The sequence below is a fragment of the Hyaena hyaena genome, unplaced genomic scaffold (assembly GCF_003009895.1).
Source record: "Hyaena hyaena isolate Hyena2069 unplaced genomic scaffold, ASM300989v1 scaffold_911, whole genome shotgun sequence".
Classification (NCBI taxonomy): Eukaryota; Metazoa; Chordata; class Mammalia; order Carnivora; family Hyaenidae; genus Hyaena; species Hyaena hyaena.
The window spans coordinates 489,807-504,575 of NW_024081542.1; the positions used below are offsets into that span (position 1 = coordinate 489,807).

At 49.9% G+C, this 14,769-nt stretch overlaps 1 protein-coding gene across 9 annotated transcripts in view; it reads left to right on the plus strand.

The window, feature by feature from the left end:
* The window catches only part of EHMT1 (euchromatic histone lysine methyltransferase 1), a 147,263-nt gene that overhangs the window by 117,761 nt on the left and 14,733 nt on the right, over positions 1-14,769 (plus strand). For all 9 annotated transcript variants that reach the window (XM_039220783.1, XM_039220790.1, XM_039220789.1 and 6 more), the window contains 3 exons: positions 191-313; positions 7,549-7,650; positions 9,254-9,358. In XM_039220783.1, coding sequence (XP_039076714.1) covers positions 191-313; positions 7,549-7,650; positions 9,254-9,358 — 330 coding nt within the window. The remainder of the gene's footprint in view (positions 1-190; positions 314-7,548; positions 7,651-9,253; positions 9,359-14,769) is intronic.

The following is a 14,769-nucleotide window of genomic DNA, read 5'->3' on the forward strand; positions in this document are numbered from 1 at the left end:
AGGTTTGGCAGTAATAGAACAATCTTGTCTTTGAATTCAATTCTGAAGACTCAGTTACGGTTGGTCATTAGAAATGATTTTAACATAGCTCATGAGCTTAGTGCTTGCAAGGGTCTGAAGCGTCAGAATGTGAGCTAGGTGGGGGCTACCATGGCGGCTCCCCCACACCTGAACTGTCCTGTGTCACCAGGCGGGCGCGAACATTGACACCTGCTCAGAAGACCAGAGGACCCCATTGATGGAGGCGGCAGAAAACAACCATTTAGACGCGGTGAAGTACCTCATCAAGGCCGGCGCCCTTGTGGACCCTAAGGTACGCCACCTGGTCAGAATCACATTCCTGTTTTATGTCAGAATTTTTCATAAAGATGAGCTGGGAGCGGTTCCTCGTTGGAGCAGCTCTAGGAACTGGCAGCCAGCAGATGTCCGCCTGGTTGTCCAGAAGCAGTTGTCCGCTCGCCTCGCGCGGTCGTGGGTCCGTCCGGGAGAACACTAGTGAGCGCCGGGTCTGCCGTGCCTGACGATGGTCACAGCAACTAGTAAGGAGTCTGCCGTGCCGAGTCCCTGCCCCCTTCATTTTGTACACTTGCCTTCTTCTGACTTCTACTTAGAGCCGTTAGACACCCCCCTCCAAAATTTTGAGCATACGAATTGAGAAGAAGAAGCAAAATGATCTCTGTTCATAAATGGTACAGATTTTATATGTAGAAAATCCTAAAAAACCCACACAAAATCTAGAACAAATGCATTCAGAGAAGTTATAAGATACAAAATTAATACAGAAACATCAGTTATATTTTTATACACTTGAAATGAACTATCCAACAAAGAAATTAAGAAAAAATTCCATTTACAGCAGCATCAAAAAGAGCAAAATATTAGGAAAACTTAACCAAGGACACGAAAGACTCGTATACTGAAAACCACAAAACATTGCTGGAAGAGATTAAAGAACTGACTTAAGAGTGTGGGAGCACGTGCTGTGTCCACGGGCTGGAAGAATGAACACTGTTAAAATACCAGCACCGCCTGCACTGAGCCACAGATTCGGCACAATCCCCGTCAGAATCCCGAGTTTCCCACAGAAACAGAATAGCACATCCTGAAATTCATACGGATCTCAAGCGACCCTGAACGGCCAAAAAAATCCTGTAAAAGAATAAAGCTGGAGGCCCCACACTTCCTGACTTTAAAACCTACTACAGAGCTACCATAATCAACACAGCACAGTGCTGGCGTGAAGACAGAATGTCCCAGAAACGAACCCTCACATAGATAAAATGATTTTCGGCAGGGTGCCAAGACCACGTAGTGGGAGGAAAGGGCCGTCTTTCTAATGAACGGTGTCAAGAAGAGGATATCTCCACATGCAAAAGAATGCAGTTGGGACCTTACTTTACACTGTATTTAGATATTAATTCAAAATGGATCAAAGATCTAAATGTAAGAGCTTAAACCATAAATCTCTTAGAAGAAAGATAGAGGAAAATCTTCACAACATTCATTGGGTATGGCAATGATTTCTTGGATATGACACCAAAAGCACAGACAATAAAATTAAAATGGATAAACATCATCAAAATTAAAACCTTTGGTGTGTCAAAGGACACTATTCCAAAGTGTGAGAGACAATTCATGGGATGGGAGAAACAGTCATAAATTCTGATAGGGGATTCCTAACCAGGATATATGAACTCCTACCACCCAATAACAAGAGTCCAACCCAATTCACATTTCCTTTTTTTTTTTTAATGTTCTATTTATTTCTGAGAGAGAAAGAGAGAGAGAGAGAGACAATGCGAGCAGGGGAGGGTCAGAGAGAGAGGGAGACACAGAATCCAAAGCAGGCACCCGGCTCTGAGCTGTCAGCACAGTGCCCAACACGGGGCTCAAACCCACAAACCGTGAGATCATGACCTGAGCCGAAGTCGGATGCTCAACTGAATGAGCCACCCGGGAGCCCTATAGTCCAACCCAATTCAAAGTGGGTAAGGAGTTTGAGTAGATGTTACTCCGGAGAGGATCTATAAATAGGCAGCACACGACAAGATACTCAGCATCACCAGTCATCAGGGAAATGCAAATCAAAACCACAGTGAGAGTCGCCTCACCACCCCTTTGGGGCAGCTGTTATCTAAACATGGAAAGTAAGTGCCTGCAAGGGTGCGGAGAAACCAGAGCCCTCACGCACCGCTGGCAGGAACGGAAAATCATGCAACTGCATGGAAAACTGGGGTGGGTCCTCAGAAACTGAAACATAGCGTTACCATGTGGTCCAGCATTTCCAATCCAGAAACTGAAAGCAAGCACATGAATCACTGTTTGCACCCCCACGTTCTTAGCAGCAGTATTCACAGGGCGAGAAGGTGGAGACACACCAAGTGTCCACCTGCGGGGGGACTGATCAGAGAAAAGTGGTCTGTGCACATCGCTGGTCATCAATCAGCTGCTAACGGGAAGGACGTCCCAGCGCTGGCGCTTTGCTGAGTGAGACCAGCCCACTGGGACACAACTCATCGTGTAGGACCTACTCGTGTGAGGACCCAGGGGCGTCAAATTGTAGACATTGGAAGTGAGTTAAAAGATATCAGGGGCAGGGCGGGCGTCCCTTCTTAGTGGACCCCATGCTGCCCTCCAGAGTCCGTGCCCACGGTGGCACAGCAGCATGAATGGGATCACTGCCACTTAATTGTACACTTAAAAATGACTAAAATGACAGATTTTGTGTTGTACGCATGCGCGTGTGTGTACGTAGGGCCACAGTAAAGATGATCTCATAGTCTCACAGTAACACATAATTTTCTAACATACTTTTTTTTTAAAAATATTTTTATTTATTTCTAGGAGAGAGACAGAGAGAGAGAGAGAGAGAGAGAGAGAGAGACAGCGTGAGCAGGGGAGGGTCAGAGAGAGAGGGAGTCACAGACTGAAACAGGCTCCAGGCTGTGAGCTGGCAGTCAGCACAGAGCCCGACGTGGGGCTCGAACCCACGAACCGCGAGATCATGACCTAAGCGAAAGTCGGACGCTTAACTGACTAAGCCACCCAGGCGCCCCAAAGCTTATCATACTTTTCATAGTAATTTATCAGCTTCCTTTTTCCATCAAATTATCACCGTTTTTTTGTCATTAAATATTATTTTATCACATTATTTCAACTGGCTGCATTGTATTTCGTGATCCTGTATCATCGTTGTATTTCATGGTGTAAGGGATCGTTTTTAGTCAGATTTACTTAGTGCTTAGTATTTAGTTTTGCATTTTCACTCTACAGAGTACTTCAATACACATTTTCTTTTTAAAAAATTTTTTTACGTTTATTTATTTTTGAGAGACAGAATAAGACAGAGCATGAGTAGGGGAGGGGCAGAGAGAGAAGGAGACACAGAACCTGAAGCAGCTCCAGGCTCTGAGCTGTCAGCACAGAGGCCGATGCGGAGCTTGAACCCACTAACCATGAGATCATGACCTGAGCTGAAGTCGGATGCTCAACCGACTGAGCCACCCAGGCGCCCCTCAATAAACATTTTCTTAGCAAAGTTTTTGTACATGTTTGATTTCTTTAGGGCGTATTTCTGGGTGTGGAGTTGTTAGATCAAAATATACAATCATTTTTAAGGCTTTTTATATCTCTCTCTGAAGGGCACCGAGAGGGTGTGAGCACTCACTCCTGTCTGCTCTTACCAATGCCAACTATCAGAGGTTTTTAAAAAAAATATTAACAGTTTGATATATAAAAATGGTTATTTATTTGTTTTTTACTATTTTAATTTACTTGTCTTAAAGTGAACACTTTGTGGTATGAAGTTATTCATAAATGTTATGAATAGTTTTTCAAGCTTATGTTTAGTTTTTTGCTTTATTTTTATTTTATATTTACCTTTATAATCTGGAAACTATTATTGTATAGATATCTTAGATAGCTGTTACTTTTAAATTAATTTTATTTTTATGATTTTTTATTTTTTAAAGTTTATTTATTTTGAGAGAGGAAGTGAGTGAGGGATGGGCAGAGAGAGAGAATCCCAAGCAGGTTCTGCACTGTCAGAGCCTGACACGGGACTTGAACTCATGAACTGTGATATCATGGGCTGAGCCAAAATCAAGAGTCAGATGCTTAACTGACTGAACCACCCAGGCACCCCTATAGATAGTTATAGTTAATCCTCTCTGTTACAATGAGTGGGTGAGTCCCACATATACCCCATTCTCTGCTAGGGGACAGATTCCCAACCTCATCATAGGAGCCAGCGCCCAAGCTAAGCACCAATGCAGAGGCAAGAGATTAGTGTTCAGAGCTTTACAGAGGCAGCAAGAGCCTGCAGACAAAGGAACGAGAAGCATCAGTGGCCTGAGGGGAGCAGGCATCTGAAGTGGGCGGCTCGTGGCTGAGTTTAGCTGTAGATTGGGTGAAGTAGAAGAAAGCGGTCACTGAGATTGAAGACTGATTATTGAAATTATTCAGTCTGAAGAACAGGTTGTAAGTTTCCAACTGACGTGTAATTGGACCATCCCAGACTGGATAAATTCAAGGAATACCATACCTAAGCACAGTGTAGTTAAAACTATTGAAAACTGAAAACAGAGAGTCTTAAAAGCAGTTAAAGAACAGCACATTACATGTGGGCAGACAGCATTACAGCGAATCACCACCTTCTCATCTGAAACAATGGGGGAGAAAGCTCAAAATAATTGTCAACCCCAGAAGACTGCATCCAGTAAAAGTGTCCCCCTAAAACAAATTGTGTAATAAAACATTCTCAGTTGAACAAAAACTGGTAGGATTTATTGGTGCATTTGCCCAAATAAGGATGGGAAAGCTGCCTGAGAGTCAGCCTGGGAACAGTGCCTGCGAAAGACTGTTGTTTTCTTTAAATTTCCTAGAAGATAGAGGCACCTGGGTGGCTCAGTCAGTTAAGCATCCGACTTTGGCTCAGGTCACTATCTTTCGGTTCGTGGGTTCGAGCCCTGCATTGGGCTCTGTGCTGACAGCTCAGAGCCTGAAGCCTGCTTCCGATTCTGTGTCTCCCTCTCTCTGCCCTTCCCCTGCCTGCACGCACACACAGGTGTGCTCCCTCGTGCTTTCTCTCTCAGAATTAAACATTAAAAAAAAATTAAGTTTCCTAGAAGATAAAAGCCTATTTTTATTATTTTTTTTTTATGTCTGTATTTTATTTTGAGAGACAGAGACAGAGCGTGAGCAGGGGAAGGGCAGAGAGAGAGGGAGACACAGACTCTGAAGTAGGCTCCAGGCTCAGAGCTGTCAGCACAGAGCCTGACACGGGGCTTGAACCCACAGACTATGAGATCATGACCTGAGCCGAAGTCGGACGCTTAACTGACTGAGCCACCCAGGCGCCCCAATCAACGGCTATTTAAAGCAGAGATGATATCTGTACAAGATGCGGTTCTTAGCAGTTTAGAAGTAAGACGTATGCCAGCACCAGCACCACGAGGAGCCTTGAATGGAGCCTACTGTTGTCAGGCTGCCGTTTCTGCTTTGGGAGGCAGTAAGTATCTAGGTAGACCAGTGAAGAGAATAATATTGTCATCCTCAAAGAAAGCACAAATAATTAAAAAGAAATAACAGCTTTAAGGACAATTTAAAAAAATGGAGTAGAGGCAGTGAGATGGAACCCTGAGCAGTATTTGTGTAACTACAGGCAGGAGAGGCGGAATAAACACCAATGGGACAAGGGGCCCTGTCCCCGGCTGTGGTGACGCCACGCCTGAAGACTGAATACGCCAGTACCAGCCGTGTGCTTCTGCAGGGCTCGCGCGTTAAGTGGAGACACAGCTAGAAGTAAAAAGGACGGAGAACGTATATCATGCAAATGGTAAATGTGAGAATCCAAAGGAAAAAAATTTAAGCTTCTAGAAGAGGAAAGGTTATCTTTGTGATTGCAGCATAAGGAAAGATAACCTTCAACAGGATGCAGAAAAGTACAAAAATGATAAAGTCAAGTGAGTTAGAATTAAGAATTTCTAATCAACAGATGTCACAGAGTTCACCAAAGGCAGGCTACACACTCCCAGAAGATTTTGCAATGCACTGGCAAAGGATTCATATGCAAAACTCTAAGGAAGTTCTACAAATAAAAAATCCAAAAGAAAAATGGGCAGAGAATGAGCGGACAGCCCCCAGAAGAGGAAGTCTGAGTAGCCCGCATACTCGGGGAGGGCGCTTCGCCTTTTGAAAAAAAGCCTGAGACCCCTTCGCGCAGCCCTTGGATTTGGTGGTGCTCGAAGCTTGGGCCGCCCAGAGGAGCCGTGGCACCCCTGTGTCCCTGTGGCTGGGCCCCTGCCCCCGCCCCCAGGATGTGTGACCAGGGGACAGTTTTGCAGTGCTCAGTGCATCTTTAAGTAGCACAAAGTCAGATAGAGCACTTGAAAATAAAGCAAACCTTTAAAACTAACAACCATACATTTTTGTATTTATCATACAATTAAAATGTAAAACACCAGTAATAACAGGATTTGACTGGGTTTTCTTGAGAAAAGTAGGTTTACTGATAAACTTCAGTCTTGATAAGAAATATGTCTTACGTGTGTACGAAAATGTAGTATGAAAATGTAGGATTACTGCTCTTAGGGTTGGAAGTGGAGAGAACGAGGGAATAAGGAAACGGGAGCCGGGGAGGAAAGCAAGAGCGGCCCTGTGAGGAGGAGACGGTGCAGGTGTGTCCGCATGTGTCCTTGAGGTGCGGGCACAGGAGGGATCCGTCCGTGAAAGATGCCAGCTCAGGTGTTCACTGCGCCTGGCCGTATCAACGGGGCATGAATGGTCCCCTAGCCCTAGATCCCCGAGTTTCTCCTGGAGCTTCCAGTGGTGGGTGGCTTTGTTTTGTTTTGAGGTGGTTCAGTTAATGGGATATATTTAGCATGCTCGAGGAAGCGGAGCTGAAAGCTACCAGGGAGAATGCACTCAGTCAGCCCCTGGGACGTGTGTGGGGCTGCGGGGCAAGCCTTGCCCCCGTTGTGGGCTCCTACTCTTCTCTGCCACTTACTGTTTTTAATTCTGTGCCATATGGACAGTGAACACCGCATCGTTAGCCCTGGTTTAAACGCGCAGCGGCAACCGTTAACTTGTAGAGGCCCCATGGGCACTGTGACCCTCTGGTCACGTGAGGAGTGCGGTGGCCCGAAACAGTCCCAGGGGCCCTGTTGGAACCGAGGGACAGGTCACTGCACCCGGCCACGTGGAGAAGCCCAGGGTGTGCCACGGCCTGTCCAGACCCTGAGGGAAAGGAAGGGACAGCGGTTCACACGTGCACCCGCAGGCTGTCTTGCAAGTGGAAGAGTCTGTGCCGCCTTAGGCCTCGCCCCATCGGCATCAGAAGCTCGAGGTCTGGAGCCCGGTGGACAGGGCTTGCACCCCGGTTGTACAGCTTCTGACAACAACCCCGCCCTCCTCTGCCTGGGCTCTTTATCGTTCTAGACAACACCTCCCCACTGGCAGGGACAAAGGTTCACCATGGCTGTGCGCCCAGGGCCTGGCACGCCGTGGGTCACGTGATTTTTCTGGATCTAAACGACATTTGTGTTGCAGGACGCAGAGGGCTCCACCTGTTTGCACCTCGCTGCCAAGAAAGGCCACTATGATGTGGTTCAGTATCTGCTTTCAAATGGACAAATGGACGTCAACTGTCAGGTAAAGCCGCGTTCTCCACTTAGTGACATTACCTGGCTGGCTGGCCAGCCAGAGACCCCAGCCTCCTCTGTAGCAGTCCTGGCCCCCTACCTGTTCACTGTGGCCACCCCGGAAGGCCTTGGAAGGCCTGGCCTCACCCACCCTGGCTGCCGCCTCCCCAGGACACCCACTGGCTGCTCCGAGAGCTCAGGCCTGTGATGGCCTCCGTGCTGCCGCCCGGCTGGAGACTCATACCACAGTGACCACCTCGGCCACCTCGGCCTCCTGGCCTAGGTGAACGTGTCACTGCCTGAGGGGGTCCATGACCTCCTGTGTGCCAGGTGCCCTCCCTGCTGTGGTGCTCATCTTCCCACCGAGGGGCTATCGGGGTTCTCGGGCAGGGTCTTTGTATGAAGCGCAGCCCTCGCCGTGAGGAGGCCCCATGTGTGAGTGAGTGACTCAGGAGAGCAGATGAGGGAGCTTCCCTCCCCCTCGTTGGGGCCCACATGACTCTGGGCTCTGGGAAGGCTGTCTTGGCTTCACAGCCTCTGCCCCATGTTATTGCCTCCAACCCAGCTCCTCACAAGCCACCCTGGGAGACCCTCCCCAGGGGCCTAGAGATGCGGCTCCCTGGGGAGGCCCACCCCACTGTTCTCACAGGGTCCACGGGCTAAACCCCTACTCGGTTTCATTTTCTGTCTCCCACTTGGTTGGACTGTGAGCATTTCTTCCCCTGGGCTGGGCTGGCTCCACAAAGCCGCCTTGTCCCTGCAGGGCCCCCAGCGCCCAGGCAGTACCCACAGCCAGCCTGCAGGGACCACCTCACTGCAGTCACGGAAGCTGCATAACTGCCAGAGCGACGAGGCAGCTGGGGAGCGGCTGGGGAGGCTTGAGCTTTCTGCCACCAGCCTGTGAGTTGGCAATGCAGCACTCATTTCCTGAGGGGTTGCTTTTTCTGGTTTAAATAAAACTACCCACGACCACTGAGTAAGGAGAGACAGGCCTGGGTGGGTGGAGGGCGGAAAGCCGACTCGTCAGAAGAACCACGATGGACCCTACAGATGGGGTCGGTCTGGGCAGGCTTCCTGCTGTCTGCCTTTCAGGAAGAAGCCAGAACTGCACACGGCTGCCATTAGTCTCTGGGCCTGGCTGGCGGGCTGGCTGCCGTTCCGGCACCTGCTCCTGCTTCACGCTCGGAGTCTGTGTCACTAGGGCCACTGCTTCCCACCACCCGCGCTGCCGGTCTCTGAGCGTCGGTCTGCTCAGCAGCATTTCTGGTCCTGGTGGGGTGCAGGCAGGTGCTCTCCGGTGTGTTGAGTGTTGTCCTGGTGGTGTCCAGGCTGGAGAGGGACGAGGTCCCGCAGAACCGTCTGTCCCCCTCGGAGCAGAAGTTTGTGAGGGTCACACTGGGTGGTGCTGGCTCCATCCTGCACCCCCTGATATGCCTGGGGCTGTACCCTGAGCCTTGGTTTCCTCATCAACAAAATGAGGACTTGAACTGGCTCCCGCCTCTCGGGGCCACCGCACGTGTCCAGTGAGACTGCCCTTCATGTTACTTGTTTCTAGGAGCTGTGGTGGAGTTTAGGGCTTTGTGTTCTGTTCTGTTTTGTTTTGTTGAAATTAGGATGATGGCGGCTGGACACCCATGATTTGGGCCACTGAGTACAAGCACGTGGAACTGGTGAAGCTGCTGCTGTCCAAGGGGTCTGACATCAACATCCGGGACAACGTGAGTCTCTGGCTTCCACTTGTCCTAAGCAGGTCCTGGAGGAGGACGGAGAGACCAGGGTGTGCAGGGCTGACAGCTGAAGGTTCTGACCGCGGCTCTGTCCTCTTTCTCCATGTTTTCAGTGGTCCTGGGACCCACTGTGGTTTCCCGGGGTTGTTTTGTGTGTTGGCCAACTGCTGGGTATAGACTGAGGGGCAGAAGCTCCTGAGGCCTGCCCGTGAGTGGAACCTGTTTGTCTGAGGCGCGTCTGCATTGAGGAGCCCAGGGCGCACACTGTACCTGCGCAGGTAGATGTGTGAGCGCCACCTCATTCCGCAGTTGCCACCCTGAGCTCAGACCACGAGGGCTAAGGTGCTTGTGTTGAAGGCTGGTTTTGTGGGACAGACTTGGTCTCAGGAAACGGGTTTGGGGCCAAGGTCCGAAGACTTGCCAGTCCCTGTGGGAGTAACCTCCTGGCAGCCTGTGTGTCAGTTGGGAGGCAACTTCAGTGAATTAATTAATTAACTTACTTGTTTATTTTTACATTTATTCAGTTATTTCTGAGAGCACAAGGCGGGGAGGCAGAGATAGAGAGAGGGAGACACAGAATCCGAAGCGGGCTCCAGGCTGCGAGCTGTGAGCACAGAGCCTGACGTGGGGCTTGAACCCACAAACTGTGAGATCATGACCTGAGCCGAAGTTGGATGCTTAACCAACTGAGCCACCCACTTCAGTTAATTTAAAAGGGCATTTCTGGGGAGGTCATTGGGGACCTGCTCTGGAGCAAGGCCAGAGGGACAGGGTCCCAGGGTAGATGGACACAGTGTGCCTTGCAGAGCTGTGCTCACTGTTACAGAAGAATCACCAAAAGCCATAAATAAAAAACCTAGCCACAAACTCATTAAACTGATAATCAAATAAGAAAGCAGGCTGACAGTAGGAGAGGACTGCTCCAAGCACACCATTCAGTCCGGCACAAGCCAGCCTGGAGCCCGAGTATCCGAGGTACAGAGGCAGGTGGTGTCTCCCCGTTCTGAGCCCTGAGTGGGATAGGGCTCTCCAGCTCCTCACTTGAAGAAGGGGTGGGAGCAGCAAGCACCACCTGGTCTCTCATCGTGGCTACTCAGCCTTGGGACCCTTCCCTGCATCTGTGAGCAGGTCCCGCCCTGCCCCGCAGCACGCAGGCCAGGGTCTGGGCCTGCAGCGCGTGGCTCGGCTGTGGGGTGTTTCTATTAACGTCCTCAGAGCTGGTGTCAGTACAACGACAACACCTGCAAGGGACTGGGGGATGGGAGGTGAGGGTGAAGGGAAGGGGTGCGGGGAGGTCCCTGGTGGTCGCAACGGAGAGCAGTTGCTATCTGCCCTGCTGACGCTTGGTGACGTGGTTGGAGCAGCTGCAGCCGCGTGTCCTTGGGCACAGTGCCCCTCGTGCAGCTGTCTGGGGTCAGGGGGTGCGGGTGCGTAGGCAGCACATGGCCTCCTAGAGTCCAGTGGGTGTCAGCACTGGTGCTGGTGGCAGTCCTCGGGAGTTAGAAGGATTGACGAATTAACGTGGCGGTGGGCCGTACGACGATGATGGAACCGTGTTTCACTTTGACGGCCCAGTTGTCGTGAGAGCAGCAGACCGCATCGTTCCAGGTGTACAGGGATGCATACACCTGAAGTGGATGTGTGTGAAGCCCAGAATCCACCCCGGCCATGACATTGTGTGACACTCCTCCCCAGTTTCTTCCTGCTGCTTCATAGCCAGCCGCCACACCACTTCCTGTCCCGTGGGGGTTCTTTTGTGAGCTTGGTTTTCCGCAGGTAGGTCCCTACAGCGTGGACGCTGCTCAGGCAGCGGCGGTCTCCTGGTCAGTGTTCCGTCGTGTGGCCAGGTCAGCTCGTTTGTCCCTTACCTGGTCACGGACATTTGGGGTTTCTGGGTTCTGGCTTTCACACATGGAGCCGCCATGAACACGCACACAGGCGTCTTTGCTTGGCCACATGCTGTCAATTCTCTCAGGTGAAACCAGGGTCATGTGGTGTGTGTGCTCACGCGTGTGAGGACACCGCCCAACTTTGAGGGTGGCCATGCCCCAAAAGAGCCGAGAGCTGCTCCTAAACACCCTCCCCAGGCCTCAGGGTAGTCTGTCTGCACCCTTTTCAGAGAGGGGTCTGCTCAGTTCTGTTGACTGTGTTTTAGTGAGTGGGCTGTTTACTGTCGTATCCTTCCGTTCTGAGGGTTTTTTGTACATTCTGCATCTGGGTCCTCTGTATCAGTTGGTTTACAAACCCTAATAAGCAGATAGTTTTTAGTTTTGATGAAATACAGTTTATCAATTACTTTTTATTTATAGATCATGTTTTTGGTGATCTCTTTAAGAGATCAGTACCTACCCTCAGGTCCCAAAGACTTTCTCCCATGTTTTCTTACAATAGCTTTTTAGTTTCAGGTGCTCATTTTCATAGATGGTAGGAGGTGTGGATCAAAGTTCTTTGTGTATGTGTGTGTGTGTATGTGTGTGTGCGCGCGCGCGTGTGCGCATGCATGTATGTTTGTGGACATGTAGCTGAAAGCCATCCCTTCTCTACAGAATTGACTATGTCCCTTTGTCCATGTGTGTGGGGCTCTGCTGCTGGGGTCAGTGCTCCGTGCTGCGGGTCCACCAGTGCCTGTCCTCACACCAGTGCCGTGCTTTTTCAGTGCAGAGAAAATGCCATGTGTCGAGTTGCGATGTTACGCACAGCACAGGAACCTTCCAGAGGGTGCCCTGTTTCCCTCAACCTCATGCTGTTGCTCTCAGACATTGTACTGAAGCCACAGTACATACTTTGTTTGGACTGTCGGAGACCTTTTGGAAACACTGCCCTGAAGAAAGTCTCAAGGATCTACTTGTTCACTCACTTAGGTCCTTCAACCCAGGGTCATTTTTCTTCTGCGCGTCTCACGTTGCTCACCATCCTGGGCGCTGGTCTGCTCGACGCTGGTGCCTGCAGAGCCCTCTTTCTGCCTTCACTTGGGCCGCGAAAGTGTGGTTCACAGCTCCTCTCGTACTCTCCTCACACTGCCTTCGTCCTCGTGAAGGGTCCGCCACAGGGGTTCTCGGGGCATCCTTTCATTATTTCTCTGTGGACAGCACATCTGTTTTCTTTTGGCTGCTTTTAGGATTTTCTCTTAATCACTAGATTTTGGCAGTTTGATTATGATGTGTCTTGTGTTACTTTTGCATGTAAGGTCAGTAAGGATTTATTGAGTTTGGATCATTGAGGTTAGGGTTTTGTCAGATTTAGAAATTTTTCAGTCTGCATTTTTTCCAGTAATTTTTCTGCCCACCTCTACTTCACAAGAGCCCCTATTCTGTGATTAATCAGCTGGTTTGAAGTTTTTCCATAGCTAGGAAAGTCTTTGTTTTCCTAGATAATTTTTTCACTCAAGATTGCAGTTTGGCTGGTTTTAAAGCCATTTTTCTGGTTTTATTGCAATTTTGCTATGTTTTCAAGCTCAGTAATCTTTTTTTTTTTCTTTTTACAATCTATTGTGCTGTTAATCTCATCTAGTGTGTTTCTGTCAGACATCGTAGTTGTCAGCTCTGAAAGTTTTGTTTGTCACCTTAGGTAGGATACCAGACATTATGAAATTTACCTTGCTGTGAATTTCTTTATTCCTGGAAATGTCTTGAGTCTTGTTCTGTGTGCAGTGAAGTTACTTGGAAACAGTCTGATTGTTTTGGGTTTTATTTTCTAGGTTTATTAGATGGGGTCAGGAAGATCTTAGTCCAGGGCTGCTCATCTGTCCTGTGTGGGTGCTGGCATTGAGTCCTCCATGCCTTGGCTTTGTGGTGTGTCCTTCTGGAGGTCAGAGGTGGGGGAGTCCCATCTCCAGAGTCCTCTTTCCCAACCGCATGCCCTGCTGTGCAAACCCGGCTGCCTTTTTTGTTCCCTTCTCAGGGATACAGCCCTTCATCATCCGAAAATCAGTATTTCACACATTTTGACTGTTTGGCTCTCAGGCGGGCAGGTTACTCCGGCTGGTCCCTCAGGTCTTGTCTTTGCCAGAAACAAAGTGCTGTCTATCGCTTCAGATTTGTGGGTCAGGCCTGCCGTGACATAGCAGGCAGACCTCCGTGAGTCTGGGGCTGCACGGTCCCACGTGAGGGGAGCCTTGGTGGACAGGGACAGTCTCAGCATGGAATTGTGGTTATAAAATCATAGAAACTGCTGATGAAGGAATGAGGAAAGAGGTCCCTAAGGAAACCACGTTTTGCTCTGGAGCTTGCAAATATGTGGAAGACGGAGCAATCAGAGGGGAAGAAGGCGACTCAGAACAATGTCCAGGAAAGGAAGCCCCAGGCAGATCTCGGCTTTTCAGAAAGTACTTAGGCACCAAGGAGTTTGCAGAAAAGCCTGCGCCTGGGGCCACCAGCTGTTTGCCAGCCTAGCGGACCACACAGTTTCTGTTTTACTTTTATGTTTCCTACAGTTCATTGAGCTGAAAGCTTTGGATGCACTCAGAGTGTGGGGATTGTCTGCGAGCACAGGAGCGTTACAGGGGTTCCCCTGGGCAGGAGAGGGCCAGTAGTGGGGTGTGCAGAGTCCCATAGCCAGCACATCAGCCCTGTGGGGGTGGACGTGGGGCCGAGCGGGGCCGTCACTGTGCCGGGCTCTGCCTGGGTGCCACTGAGCCCCCTGCGGCGGTGTCAGAGTGGACAGCCAGGCTTGGCTTGGGTTGTGGCTCCTGTGAGATCCTGGGGGTTCCTGAGGGGTGGGGACACCTAAGCGGTGCACACTCTGCTAGGAGAACAGAAGGCGCTTCGAGGGCAGTAAATGTTTCTGGCACCTCTGAGGGTTAAGCCCTGAGACCAAGTCAGAGAAAGAAAAGGACGAAGACGTTTACTGCTTCATGTTCCCGAGGAAGAGGTTTGCTAAAGGAGAGGTCACCCCACGTGAGCTCAGCGTGCAGCACGGCGGCGGTCAGGGCCGCGGGCACGCCTGGCCACCTGCAGAGAGCACAGGGTGGGCAGCCCGGGAGGGGCAGGGCGGCCGCCTCGCTTGTCCCCAGTGTGGCCGCCTAGCCGTCGTGGGCTGTTCGGAGGGAGGCCGCTTTCCCTCCCGGCGGTGTCCGTGCGCACACTCTCCCTCTCACACGCTTATTTCCAGAGCTGTGGTGCGATGCCCTAATAACCTCGCTGTGATCCTCGTAAACCGCTTACAGCTTGTGTACAGCACAGATGGTTTTTTCTCATTATATTTGATTTAAAATTTTTATTTTGTAGAGATTTTCGTGAAGTAAAATTTTAATGCAGTCAAATTTGTCTACTTTTATTTTTCTCAAATCTGATACAAGTATTGTCTTGTCTTGCAATTGTACTTCTCTTCCGAAGTGAATATAATTTTAAAAATTAGATAAAGCAAAGTACTCCCAAGTGTTATGTTAATAATGTGTTTAGGTT